The sequence below is a fragment of the Colobus angolensis genome, unplaced genomic scaffold (assembly GCF_000951035.1).
Source record: "Colobus angolensis palliatus isolate OR3802 unplaced genomic scaffold, Cang.pa_1.0 Scaffold154, whole genome shotgun sequence".
NCBI classification, from domain to species: Eukaryota; Metazoa; Chordata; class Mammalia; order Primates; family Cercopithecidae; genus Colobus; species Colobus angolensis.
In genome coordinates this window covers 4,601,841-4,614,745 of record NW_012114644.1, presented here as the reverse complement: position 1 = coordinate 4,614,745, position 12,905 = coordinate 4,601,841, and the positions used below count along the sequence as shown (strand labels likewise).

Here is a 12,905-nt window from a genome sequence, read left to right as displayed (position 1 = left end):
TTTTAGTAGAGACAGGGTTTCACCATGTTGGCCAGGCTGGTCTTGAACTTCTGACCTCAGGTGATCCACCTGCCTCGGCCTCTCCAAGTGTTGGGATTGCAGGTGTGAGCCACTGCTCCAGGCCAAGGTCTCGAACTCTTGACCTCAAATGATCTGCCCACTTCGGCCTCCTAGAGTGCAGAATTTTAAAAAAGTGCAATTGCCACCCACGCAGAAGAGCCTGGGCCTCAAGATTCCAGGATTCTTTTACATCTCAAGTCTGCCAACTGACTGATCATCTGAAACTCAGTTTCTTCTCCTGTAACGTGGGTACAACCCCCCACTTGGTAAGACTGTAAGAATACTCTGCAGTGCATTTGGCACAGTATCTAGGACAGTTCTGTAGCCCTGGGGACCAGAAACCCAGGTGTTCTGCTGGGGTCACTAGACCCTCTGCACTTCAATTCCCCGTTACCATCCCCTCCCAGGAATAAGCCTGGCTCCAGACCTGGAAGCTCTAGGAATTCACCTTCAAGAGCCTTAGGTGGCTGAGCCTCTTTCTAGGCCCTCGACTGCCCCCCAGTGGCTGGAGCGGTGCGGCTGCGGGATTGCAGGCCTGCTCCGGACACTTTCACCCTGCTACCTACCTGGGATGCGCAGTGCCCGCTGCTGCGCAAATCAGACGCTTGGCATTGAGTTCTCATGTCAATTCTGAGAAATGTTTTCATCCTTAATGGTCAAAAGAGGAAACCAGAGCCCAGAAAGGGGAGTGACTGGCCTGCAGCTACAGTGCAACCCTTTGGGCCTCTTTTCTGAGGCACAGCCCTGGAGTGGCTAGGTCCAGGCTGCAGCTGCGTTGCTTGGGTTCAAATGATGGCTGTAGCTGTGGGACATCTGGCAAGCTACCCAGCCTATGGCTTACTTTACCTACCTCCAAAGCACTTTTAGGCACTTACTTCACAGAGTTGCTGAGTGTAAACAACGGTGCTTTTAACATTTTTGTTTCTTTTTTTGAAATGGAGTTTCACTCTGTTGCCCAGGCTGGAGTGCAGTGGCCTGATCTCTGCTCACTGCAACTTCCACCTCCCAGATCCAGTTGATTCTCCTGCCCTCAGCCTCTTGAGTACCCGGGACTACAGGCGTGCACCACCATACCCAGCTAATTTATTTTATTTATTTTTTTTTTTTGAGACAAGTTTCACTCTTGTTGCCCAGGCTGGGGTGCAGTTGCACGATCTCAGCTCAACACAACCTCCACCTCCCGGGTTCAAGCGATTCTCCTGCCTCAGCCTCCTGAGTAAGTGGGATTACAGGTGCGCGCCACCATGCCCAACTAATTTTGTATTTTTAGTAGAGACGGGGTTTCTCCATGTTGTTCAGGCTGTTCTCAAACTCCCAGCCTCAGGTGATCGGCCCGTCTCAGCATCCCAAAGTGCTGGGATTACAGGTGTGAGCCACTGCTTGGCCGATACTTCTAAAACTCTTATGCCTTACATTTGGGGACTGCCAACTGACTGTCCAGCAGCAGAGCTACTCAGAGCCAAGGCTCTCCATGGCATCTTGTCCAGTCTCTCAGCAGTTAGCAGGGTTACACACCAGAGGAAGGCTTAGGGGGGAGTAAGGTGCACAGGTTTACATGGGATTAGGGGCAGAGTTGTGATTTAAACTCAAGTAGTTTGAACTTTAAAACCCAGGCTCAGCCCTTTTCAGGAAATGGGTCAGATCCCAGGAATAATTTGGACAGGGGAATCCTGGGAGATATTGGCCAAACCAGTTTAGTCTTCCCAGCTGGGAGGGACATCTGGTCACAGCGGGCCCTAAGAGGTTCTTTCCTGGCTTGCCCCCCCAGGGGTTGGACAGCTGCCCACTGGGCACCATTTGGATCTGCCAGCCTGACCAGGTGCCCAATCACAGGCGGAGGCCACATCCCACTTGCGTGCAGGACTGCCAAGGTTGCGCAGCCCCCGTGTGGCCGCCCTAGGAACTCAACTGATGCACAGGGATCCGCTTCCACCAGCTTCCTACCACTGCCACTCTCAGCGGGCAGGAAGACCGCTCAGATGCAGAGTGAAGGCTCAAGGAACATCCAGCCAGGGCAGGCCCAGGAAAGTTAGTGTGCAGACAGCGCAGGTCAGTTTGCAGTGGAGGCTCCCTGGTGGTCTGTCCTTTCCCACCTTCCAGGGAAGAACGTGAACCCTGGGCCCTCTTGCTTTACTTCAGCGGAAGCCACCTCTGCAGCCCAGACCCAGCTGAGGTCACAGCTTACACAGCCATCCTTTCGTTTCTCACTTTCTGAGAACTGCAAAGACAGGATGTGGGGGAGTGAGCCACAAGGGCCCCTGGGCCCTTCCTCCACACCCAGATGGGAACTGTTTGACCTGGGAAGGCCCTACTGGCTGCCAGGTACACAGCCACCCAATCACCCTGCACCCTCTCACTCAAGGGAAGGGAGGAGGCGCCTCTTCCTCATGCCCCTGAAGAACAATCAAAAGACCCAAACCAGACCAGGCGCAGTGGCTCACACCTGTAATCCCAGCACTTTGGGAGGCTGAGGCAGGAGAATCACTTGAACCCAGAAAGCGGAGATTGCAGTGAGCTGAGATGGCGTCACTGCATTCCAGCCTGGGCAATAGAGCAAGAGACTCAAAAAAGAGACCCAGACAAGGATTACGAATGAGGCAATTTATTAACCCAGCATGGTTTGTTCTAATGCTTCTTGTTGGCAGCTGCCACCTGTGGGAAAAGATGGAAGAATAAAAGTCAGTCAAGGGGGTCTCTGCTGGGGCACTCTGTAACAGCTACCTACTACCCACCAGAAGTGGGCACCCCGATTTGTAGTTTCAAATGCATCTATGTCATCTAATTCTCACTGTGGGTTATTTCCCCATTTCACAGACGCGGAAACTGGGTCTCAAGGGAGTGGCTGGGCACAGTGGTTCACACCTTTAATCCCAGCACTCTGGAAGGCTGAGGCAGGTGGATCACCTGAGGTCTAGGATTCAAGACCAGCCTGACCAATATGCTAAAAATATAAAAACTAGCTGGGTGTGGTGGCGTGTGCCTGTAGTCCCAGCTACTCGGGAAGCTGAGACAGGAGAACTGCTTGAACCCGGGTGGCAGAGGTTGCAGTGAGCTGAGATCACGCCACCACACTCCAGCCTGGGTGACAGAGCAAGATTCTGTCTCAAAAGAGAAGGGAGTGGCAGAGTGAAGTCCACTGGGAGAGCTTTCTCCTTCCAAGCCACCCCCAACTCCTAGAGAGCTGACACCTTCCATTCTTTTGTGACACCTGACTAAAATACTCCAAGGCTCGTAGCAGGCCTGAGTCAGTGATACAGAATTGAGCTCATGCCAGGCTCTGGGTACTCCTGCTGTACTATAGCTCGCTGACTCCTTACTACCATGCTTGAGGCGGCCAAGGGTAGATTTTGGCCGCAGGGAGGCCAAGACAGGAGACTGTGGCATCGGGGTGTGGCCGCTCTGCCCCAGGGTGTCAGCCAGCCAGGATGTGAATGGAGACCTGGGTTCTGAACCTGCCCCACTATCTCCACCTCTCCCAAGCAGCCCATGTGATGCTCAGTGTGCATGAAGACTAAGGGGAAACATGGCAGGCTGACCCGGGAAGGGGGAGTCATCTGCGGGTACAGTTATGCCCAGTGGCACCTGGGCTAGAGTTCCCTCCGAGTTTCTTTTTCTTTCTTTTTTTTTCTTTGAGATGAAGTTTCGCTCTTGTTGCCCAGGCTGGGGAGCAATGGCGTGATCTTGGCTCACCACAACCTCTGCCTCCTGGGTTCAAGCGATTCTTGTGCCTCAGCCTCCCAAGTAGCTGGGATTACAGGCGTGTGCCACTATGCCTGGCTAATTTTGTATTTTTACTAGAGACGGGGTTTCTCCATGTTGGTCAGAATGGTCTTGAACTCCTGACCTCGGATAATTTACCTGCCTTAGCCTCCCAGAGTGCTGGGATTACAGGGGTGAGACACCGCAGCAAGCCTGCCTCCAAGTTTCTAAGCAGCACCAGCAGGAAAGTCAGAACTCTCCTTTCTCCTGTCTTTGGGCAGTGCCCTCCGGAGGAGTCTATCTGACAAAGCATGGGCTTTGGAAATGCTTGGGCAGTAACTAAGGGACCCAACCCCACCCCAAACGTAGGCCTCACCTGTCCGGCGATTCTGTCCAGATCTCTCTGTCCCTGAGGTGTCAGTTTGCGGCCCCTGTGGGGAGGGAAGGGTCATGCAGGCCCCCGTGAGCACAGGTCCTGTTTTCAGCCCTCTCCCTCCTGGTTGTGAGCCAGGCTTCTCAAGAAGCCACCTGCCGCCAGTCAAGTCCCAGTGAGGGCCCTAGTCAGGTGCATTCTAACGAGCTGGGGGCAGTAGTGGGAGCCCCCCTGGGAGCTGACGGGGTGTCGTTTGTGCAAGCATTAGATCAAAAGCCCCGAAAAATCAATTGGGAAAAGTTAACGAGCAGGCTAATGAAAGCAGACAGTCGCTAAATTACCTTCCTGGAGCCTGGGCTAGTCAGCCAGAGAGGTCGGGGTGAGGCCCCTCGCTGTTCACTTTTCTGCAGAATCCCCTGCTGCCAGCCTCTGATAGGAGAGGCCTGAGGGGCTGGGCAGACTATGCAGGACCATTCGTTGGGGAAGTGATGACTGCACCCCAAGGCTGCTCCATCAATGTAGCCCTCCTCACCCTGCTTACCCATCTTGGTCCTTTTCCACCATTTTCAGCCCCTCCAGGGCTTGGAGGACCCGGCGAGCCACACTCTTGGAGCCTCGGCTGAAGTGGCTGGGCATGACGCCGTTTCTCTGACGTCCCCCATAGATCTTGGTCATGGAGCCAACCCCAGCGCCACCCCGGAGGTACAGGTGCCGCGCTGTGGAAGCTGAGGGTAGTGTGAGAGACAGATCTGAGTTAAGGGTCTTGATCAAGGTCTCAAGTAAACAATTCCTTGTGTGTAAACAGCTAATTCTCACTGTTTTATAAGAAGGGAAACTGAAAACACACACTAACACCCAGAAATTGACAGCTCCCTCTCCTCACCCACCCCCCAGCTAGCTCTTCCTTGACAAGCAGCCCTGAACCCTGGGTGGGCACTCCCACCATCTCCAGAACCAACTTCTTTAGTGGTTACTGTCCCAGCAGCACTGCTATTGAATTGAACCTGAGGTTATGTAGGGGTAGAGCCTAGCTGTGACCATCTCCATGGACCCCAGAGAAGCAGGAGTGAAGGGATCTATGGCCACTCTCTGGGCCACCTCAGTCTGGAGAGCTCAGGATAATAAGGGCAGGGCAGACACTCCATGCAGTGGATACCCCCAGCTTGGAATGTGTACCAGCCCCTCTGCGGACACAGGGAAGGCTGGCTTGGGCAAGTCCCTGGTCCACCCCAGCCAGCCTCCTTGCCTGCAAAAAAAGCTCTGTAAAATCCAGTTGAGACACCAGCCTCCCCAGAAACACTTGCACGCTTCTATTAACTGGAGCACACATTTGCCAGGCCCCGTGCCAAGTGCTTTTCAATCTCTCCACCCCGCTTCACCTGAGGGCCAGGAGGTTACTGTGAGGACTCAACGGGTGTGTCAAGTGCTACTCTCTCTCCTTTAAAGACGGAAACCAAGGCGCCAGAGGGTACTCACTGGCTCCATGTCCCACAGCTCTGGAGGCACTGCCCTGTCCTGCCACTGTGATGGCACTGGGGCCCACATGCAGGAAGCATCCAGATTTCAGCCATCACATGGTCCTGCCTAGGTCTGGAGCTCAGAGCAGTCTCGTTTGTTCCTGGGACCCAGAGATCAGCAAGTTGGTCTGAGTCTGCTCAAGTGACTTCTGTCCTCTAGTTCTAAAGATCAAGTGGGGGGGAACTGGGGGTTCTTCCATAATTGCCAAGTGCCAGGCAGTATTCTGTGTGGGGTGGGCTGCTCCTGCCCAGAAACAGTTCTTGCACACCGCTTGTTCCCAGCCCCCTCCTGCCCTGAGATCAGGTCCAGATATGGCCAGCCCTGCATATCCACAGACTCAACCAAGGGTGGATCAAAAATATTCAGGGGAAAAACACTACAATTAAAAACAGCGTAACAATTATTTACACGGCATTAGTGCTTTTTATTTCTTAAATAAAAAAAAAAAAGGGCCTCATTCTGTCACCCAGGCTGGAGTGTTATGGTGTGATCATAGCTCACTGCAGCCTCAAACTCCTGGGCTAAAGCAATCCTCTTGCCTCAGCCTCCTAAGTAGCTGGGACTACAAGTGTGTGCCATGTCTGGCCTGTATTAATCTATAAGTAATCTACAGATGATTTAAAATATATGGGATCAGGCCGGGCGCAGTGGCTCACGCCTGTAATCCCAGCACTTTGGGAGGCTGAGGCGGGAGAATCACCTGAGGTCAGAAATTCGGGACCAGCCTGGCCAACATGGTGAAACCCCATCTCTACTGAAATTACAAGAAAATTAGCCAGGTGTGGTGGCACACCCCCTGTAACCCCAGCTACTTGGGAGGCTGAGGCAGGAGAATCACTTGAATCTGAGAGGCAAAGGTTGCAGTTAGCCAAGATCATGCCACTGCACTCCAGCCTGGGCGACAGAGTGAGACTCTGTCTCAAAAGTAAAACATCTATATAGGATATATGCAAATATTATACATTTTTTTTCTTTTTCGAGACAGGGCATCATTCTGTCACCCAGGCTGGAGTGCAGTGATAATAGCTTACTGCAGTTTTGACCTCCTGAATAGTCGGGAATATAAGCGCCGCCACCATGCGCAGCTAATTTTTGAAGAGACCCGGTTCTGCTATGTTGCTCTGGCTGAACTCCTGGAGTCAAGTGATCTGCCCATCTTGGCCTACCAAAGTGCTGGGATTACAGGTGTGTGTCACTGTGCCAGCCCCAATATAATTTTTTTGAGATGGAGTCTCACTCTCTTGCCCAGGCTGGAGTGCAGTGGTGCCATCTCGGCTCACTGCAAGCTCCACCTCCTGGGTTCACGCCATTCTCCTGCCTCAGCCTCCAGAGTAGCTGGCGCCTGCCACCATGCCTGGCTAATTTTTTTGTATTTTTGGTAGAGACGGGATTTCACCGTGTTAGCCAGGATGGTCTCGATCTCCTGAACTTGTGATCCGCCCACCTCAGCCTCCCAAAGTGCTGGGAATATAGGCGTGAGCCACCGCACCCGGCCTCCAGCCCCAATATTATACCATTTTATATTAAGAATGAGCATCTGTGGACTTGGGTATTGGGGTTCATCCTGGAACCAATCCCCAGCTGAGACAATACAACCATGCTCTGCTGGGGGCCAAGAGCACGGCCTTGCTGCTGTCTCACTACCTCTGGCATCTGCTCACTTTAAAATCCCCACCTCAGTCCAGGACCTACTCCCTACACCACTGCCTGGTAATAAATGCCCATAACCAGGACCAATAGACAGACTCACTTGGTATAAGCCACCCCCAACAATCTTTCTGCCAGAGAGTGACATCACTGGAAACCTCCACCCTTTCAACCAGCTCAAATGCCCAGCAGCTGCTGCCATCCCTCTGGGCCCTGTAGTTGGTTGGCTGTGCCCTGGGACTCTGGGTGGAGAGCTGCTCTCCCATTTGAACTACAGTACCCAGGACTGGGGAAAGCAGGATAGCTTTTCCTGTTATCTTGCCTTTTTTTTTTTGGAGATGGAGTCTTGCTCTGTTGCCCAGGCTGGAGTGCAGTGGCATGATCTAGGCTCACTGCAAGTTCCGCCTCCCGGGTTCACATCATTCTCCTGCCTCAGCCTCCTGAGTAGCTGGGACTACAGGCGCCTGCCACCACGCCCGGCTGATTTTTTTTTTTTTTTGTAGTTTTAGTAGAGATGGGGTTTCACCATGTTAGCCAGGATGGTCTCGATCTCCTGACCTCATGATCTTCCTGCCTTGGTCTCCCAAAGTGCTGGGATTACAGGCATGAACCACCGCACCTGGCCCGTTACCTTGCTTTTTAAGAGTAAGGCACACACTCCTAAACATAGAGATGCCCAAAGAAGCTGTGCACCAGACATGGGACACTCCCCCTCAGTCTTGTTGGGCTGGGATCAGCATCCAGAGCTGTCAGACAGGGGCTTGCATCCTAACACCGTTCCTCCTCAGGAGGGACACAGGCCCCACCCGTCCTCCAGGTGGTTTGTGTTGTGGTACTAAAGGAGACACTTGACTTAAAGCTTGAGCACAATGACTGGCAGAGAACAAGCTCTCATAAAGACTATTAGGTTTTTTTTTTTTTTTTGAGACAGAGTCTGGCTCTGTTGCCCAGGCTGGAGTGCAGTGGTGCGATCTCAGGCTCACTGCAACCTCCGCCTCTTGGGTTCAAGCAATTCTTCTGTCTCAGCCTTCTGAGTAGCTGGGGCTACAGGCACCCGGCACCACGCCCGGCTAAATTTTGTATTTTTAGCAGAGATGGGCTTTCACCATGTTGTCCAGGAGGGTCTTGATCTCCTGACCTCAAGTGCTCTGCCTGCCTCGGCCTCCCAAAGGCCTATTAGATTCTTTAATGGAGGATTAAATTTTTCTTAAGGCTGTATAAAACCTTGGTCAGATAGTACAAGTTCCTCCCTTGCTATCCCAGTTCATGCTAATTATTTTTTTCTGACCCACTAGAAGGGAGAGGAAGGGTTATTAACTTCACAAATTGGAAAATGTAAGAGTTGAAATGCTGCGTTCTATTAAAACACTGACCTTTTTCCTCAACCCCTAGAGACCCAGGTTCCAGCACCACCTTTTGAAGTGGAGCTGCACAAATCCAGGCCACCCTAGCTGGAACTCATGAGGGCCAATTGCGAGCAAGGTGCTGTCACAAATGGGTTCTCCTCCAGTTCCTTCACACTAGAGGCCTTCTGATCCCCTGCAGTGTGCATTCTTGGGATGGCAACTCACTCCTCTTAGGAACCCCTGTCCAGGAACTCCTGCCTCACCCCCTACCTGGGAACTGTAAAGAAAGTTGCCCCTCTCCACTCTACTGTGAGTTCACGGTCAAGGGAGAGCAGCTGTGTTCTTGCTAGACCAAGAGGGAGGGTCCCTCTGGACTTGAGCATGGGGTGACCACCAAGCACAGCTTCTCAGGAGTCATCACAGCTCAGCAAAGTCCAGACCGTGGTCCCATCCCAACCTACTAAGTTGAAGGCAGGGAAGAACTCCTTCCCCAGCACAGTCTAGCTGACCCTTCTCTGCTGAACTTGTAAGAAACCACTTTCCTGACCTTGATTCATCTCTTAACTCACTTCTGCGATGCCTCCCAGATCTCATTATTTCTACTATCACAGCACAAGTGGGTGCCCAGCCCCATGCAGGAGCCAGAGATGGACCAGCCTCCAACCTACAAGAAATATTTTCAGGCATCCCAATTCAGTGGCTGCTCTCAGACGCACACCAGGACACCAAATGTCTCCATCTTCAGCAAGTCCTTCAGAGAATTAAGACAGCAAGAGGCTTGTCCAGCCAGATGTGGGAGCTCATGCCTGTAATCCCAACACTTTGGGAGGCTGAGGCAGGCAGATCACAAGGTCAAGAGATCAAGAGCATCCTGGCCAACATGGTGAAACCCCGCCTCTAATAAAAATACAAAAATTAGTTGGGTGTGGTGGCGGGCGCCTGTAGTCCCAGCTACTTAGGAGGCTGAGGCAGGAGAATTGCTTGAACCTGGGAGACAGAGGTGGCAGTGAGCCGAGACGGCGCCACTGTACTCTAGTCTGGTGACAGAGCAAGACACTCTCTCAAAAAAAAAAAAAAAAAGGCTGTCCCAGAGCTACACTGCACCACCCCCTTCATAAAGACCCATGACGGCCATTGAACGTCCAGTGAGAGAAGTCTTTGCAGTTCTTCCTCTACCTTGCCCTGCCCCTACAGCTCTGCTCCATTTCCAGACCACCCTCAGGAGGGCCCCAGCTTTAGCACACTTTAGCCTCAAATCTGAGGGAGCCAGACTCTGTGAGTAGAAAAAAAGGGAATATAGCAGGGAACCCAGTTTTGGACAGAGCTGCCCTGCCAAGCCCTCCCAGGGTGACTTGCAGCAAGTCACTTTGTCTGTCTGCACCTCATCTTCCTCTTTGGTAAAACAGATCACTCCCATGACTAGTATAAGTTGACTGCCAAACTGGGTGGAACATGTTAAACTCTAGAATAGAGGCTGGTAAACTTTGCCTGTCATCCCAGTACTTTGGGAGGCTGAGGCGGGAGGACTACTTGAGCTTGGGAGTTCAACATACTAAGACTCCATCTCTACAAATAAAAAAAATTAGCTAGGCATGGTGACTGGTAGGCACCTATAGTCCCAGCTACTTAGGAGGGTGGGGCAGGAGGATCACTTGAGCCTAGGAGGCTGCAGTGAGCTATAATTGTGCCACTGCACTCCAACCTGGGTGACAGGGCTAGACCCTGTCCCTGAAAATAAATAATAAAGGGTCAAGTAGGAAATATTTCAGGCTTTGTAGGCTACAGCTTCTGCCACAACTATAATTCTACCCTTGTGTATGTAAATACATGGGAGTGGCTATATCCCAACAAAAATAAACACGATAAGCCTCTGGTCTACCACACAACCATCCTATGCTGCTAGGACAGCTTGGGCAAGTGAGGTGAAAAAGGGGCCTTTGGGGTACTCCAAGTAACAGAGACCAGTAGGCAGGCAGAAGATGCACATCCTGCCTGAAGTTTCCAGGCAGGGCCACTGTGAGCTGCAAGGGACGACAGCAACTCTACCATGACCAGCAGATGTAACTATGTTTATTATTCAAGGTCTTAATCCCTCCCAAGGTTAAAAAAAAAAAAAGCAGAAAAGACATACAGTCCTACTTTGGAGGTATTTGGTATGTGCAGAATGTGTCTTCATCCCAGCAAATGAGAAAGGCTATGAGATTATTTTTCCTAATCCTAGATCCAAAGCTGCTTTGACCCACTGACCCTTGAGGCACTGCCAAAGCAGGATGGGGAGACAGGTGGAAGGGATATGTCTCTTCCAGGCCTTGTCACTGCTGTGCGCCCAGGAAAGTCAGCTTCTCTTCATCAGCCCCGGTGGGTAGGTGATATGCCAGCAACCCTACCCACCTCAGCAAGTTCATCTTTCAGTCCTCAGAGACCATGGCTGAGTTATGCTGGTCCTCTGTGCCCACTCCATGGCCTGAAAGAGTGGGCTGCATGGCCACTTGAGGCACAAGTGTACCATTAATCTACAAAATGCTTCATATTCTGAAGGGCCAAGCAACCTGTACCAAGGTCAACTCTTTAGGGTCACTGAGGACTCCCAAACCCTGCTTCTCACCTACTCCTGCTTCTAAACCCTGCTTCCACCTATCTGGAGACAAGCCGTGGTCAGGATGGAGCCCCCACTTCATAGAAAGAGGTTTAAGATTGGAGAGGTGGAGGTCCCTCAGTGGAAGTCTGCACTGAAGCTGTCACCTTGACAGCTGTTAACAGCACTACCACCGCCCACCCTGTTGGGTCTTCCTGAGAGTTAAGATTTAGTGAGTACTGAAATGTCAAGACACGTGAGAACTAACACTAGTCAAAGACTAGTGTTATTATTGGAAGATCGAAAAGAGACGGGCTGGCACGAGGTCGCAGGGTGTCCATAAGGTCAGAAGTCAAGATTAAAAGCGAAGAATGACCTGGCCAGATCTCCAACCATTTAGTTAGAAACAACCTGTTCGAGACATGGAGAAGGCTAACTTGATGATCTGAGCAATAGTAAAGATAACTGACTTTTTCCTGAATAACTGCTATGCAACAGACACGTTCTAAACACTCTGCTTTAAATTCATTCAATCCTCGCAATACTCTCATATTGGTACAATAATTAGTCCCATTTTGGGGATGAGAAAGTGGAGGCACAGGTAGGTTAACCAACTTGCCAGAGATCATCACACAGCCAGATGTAAAAGACAGACCCACATCCAGGGAATCTGACTCCATGTATACAGGAAGAATTAAACCACCTGTAAGCAAAATATGAACACTTATCTGTCTCTGGATTTCCCTGAAGCTCAAAGCCACAGGTCCTCCTCTAACAAAGCTCTTAGAATGTAATAAAAACTTGGAGTCATCAAGTTACTGAATGTCATATCACACAAAGCAAGTGACGACCCAACCAAGGGTTTCTCTCCCTCCTGGGGCAGGAAAGAACAGAAGAGACAGGGAAGTATGGTTTGTGCCAGGGGTCACCCAGCTCCCCACTCTCCAGCCAAAGACCCAAGTTCCTCACCAGCTCGTGTGTAGAACCAGTTCTCATCGTAGGGAGCAAGCTCTTTGTGCTTGGCTAGCTTGACGGTGTCCACCCATTCGGGGACTTTCAGCTTCCCGGACCTAAGACCAAAACAGCGAGAAAAGCACGATTCAGTCATCTCCACAAACTACCCCATATCCCAAACACCCTCCCCTCAACACAACTATGGTGTGCCCAGAGTACAGAGAGAGGCTGGAACCGGAACACAAGCCAGGCCTGATACTGAAACGAGCCACGGAGGCCCCCAACAAGCCTCCCCTGCCAGGACCGGCAAACACTGGGGCCCGACGGGCAGGCCAAGGCGATAGCCTCCACCCGCTTTGAACCTCAATCCCCAAACTCACTTTTTGAGGAAGGCTGCCAGAGCTCTGACGAACTCCTGCTGGTTCACGTCTTTTACAGTAACTCCAGGCATCTGCGGGAGAAGGTCAAGCATGTGAACACAAGCCTGGCGGAGACGACTGCCAAGGACCCGGACCCCACCTCACTCCTTTCGCTCCAAGGCATCCTAAACCGGGGTACCCCCGTTACTTCCCACAGCCCCTTCAATGCCGGGCCCCGGCTCCTGCGGGTCCGAAGGAGCTCACCGACGCCCACGGCCTCTCTGGATCGCACTAACAAAGCCCGGCCCCTGCGTGTGAGGATCCTGCGCGAACCCACTCTCCAGCCCCGGGACTCCGCACGCCCCACGCACCCC

The 12,905-nt window shown here is 52.0% G+C and overlaps 1 protein-coding gene across 1 annotated transcript in view; it reads right to left on the bottom strand.

Annotated features, from left to right (window-relative positions):
* Positions 1-964: 964 nt before the first annotated feature.
* RPS19 (ribosomal protein S19) overlaps positions 965-12,905 on the bottom strand; it is a 12,185-nt gene continuing 244 nt past the window's right edge. The window contains exons 2-7 of the mRNA XM_011936574.1: positions 12,553-12,624; positions 12,188-12,288; positions 4,674-4,857; positions 4,136-4,190; positions 1,238-2,712; positions 965-1,062 (exon numbers count right to left, since the gene is read on the bottom strand). Of these exons, the coding sequence (XP_011791964.1) occupies positions 2,686-2,712; positions 4,136-4,190; positions 4,674-4,857; positions 12,188-12,288; positions 12,553-12,623 (438 nt within the window). The 5' untranslated portion in view covers position 12,624 and the 3' untranslated portion in view covers positions 965-1,062; positions 1,238-2,685. The remainder of the gene's footprint in view (positions 1,063-1,237; positions 2,713-4,135; positions 4,191-4,673; positions 4,858-12,187; positions 12,289-12,552; positions 12,625-12,905) is intronic.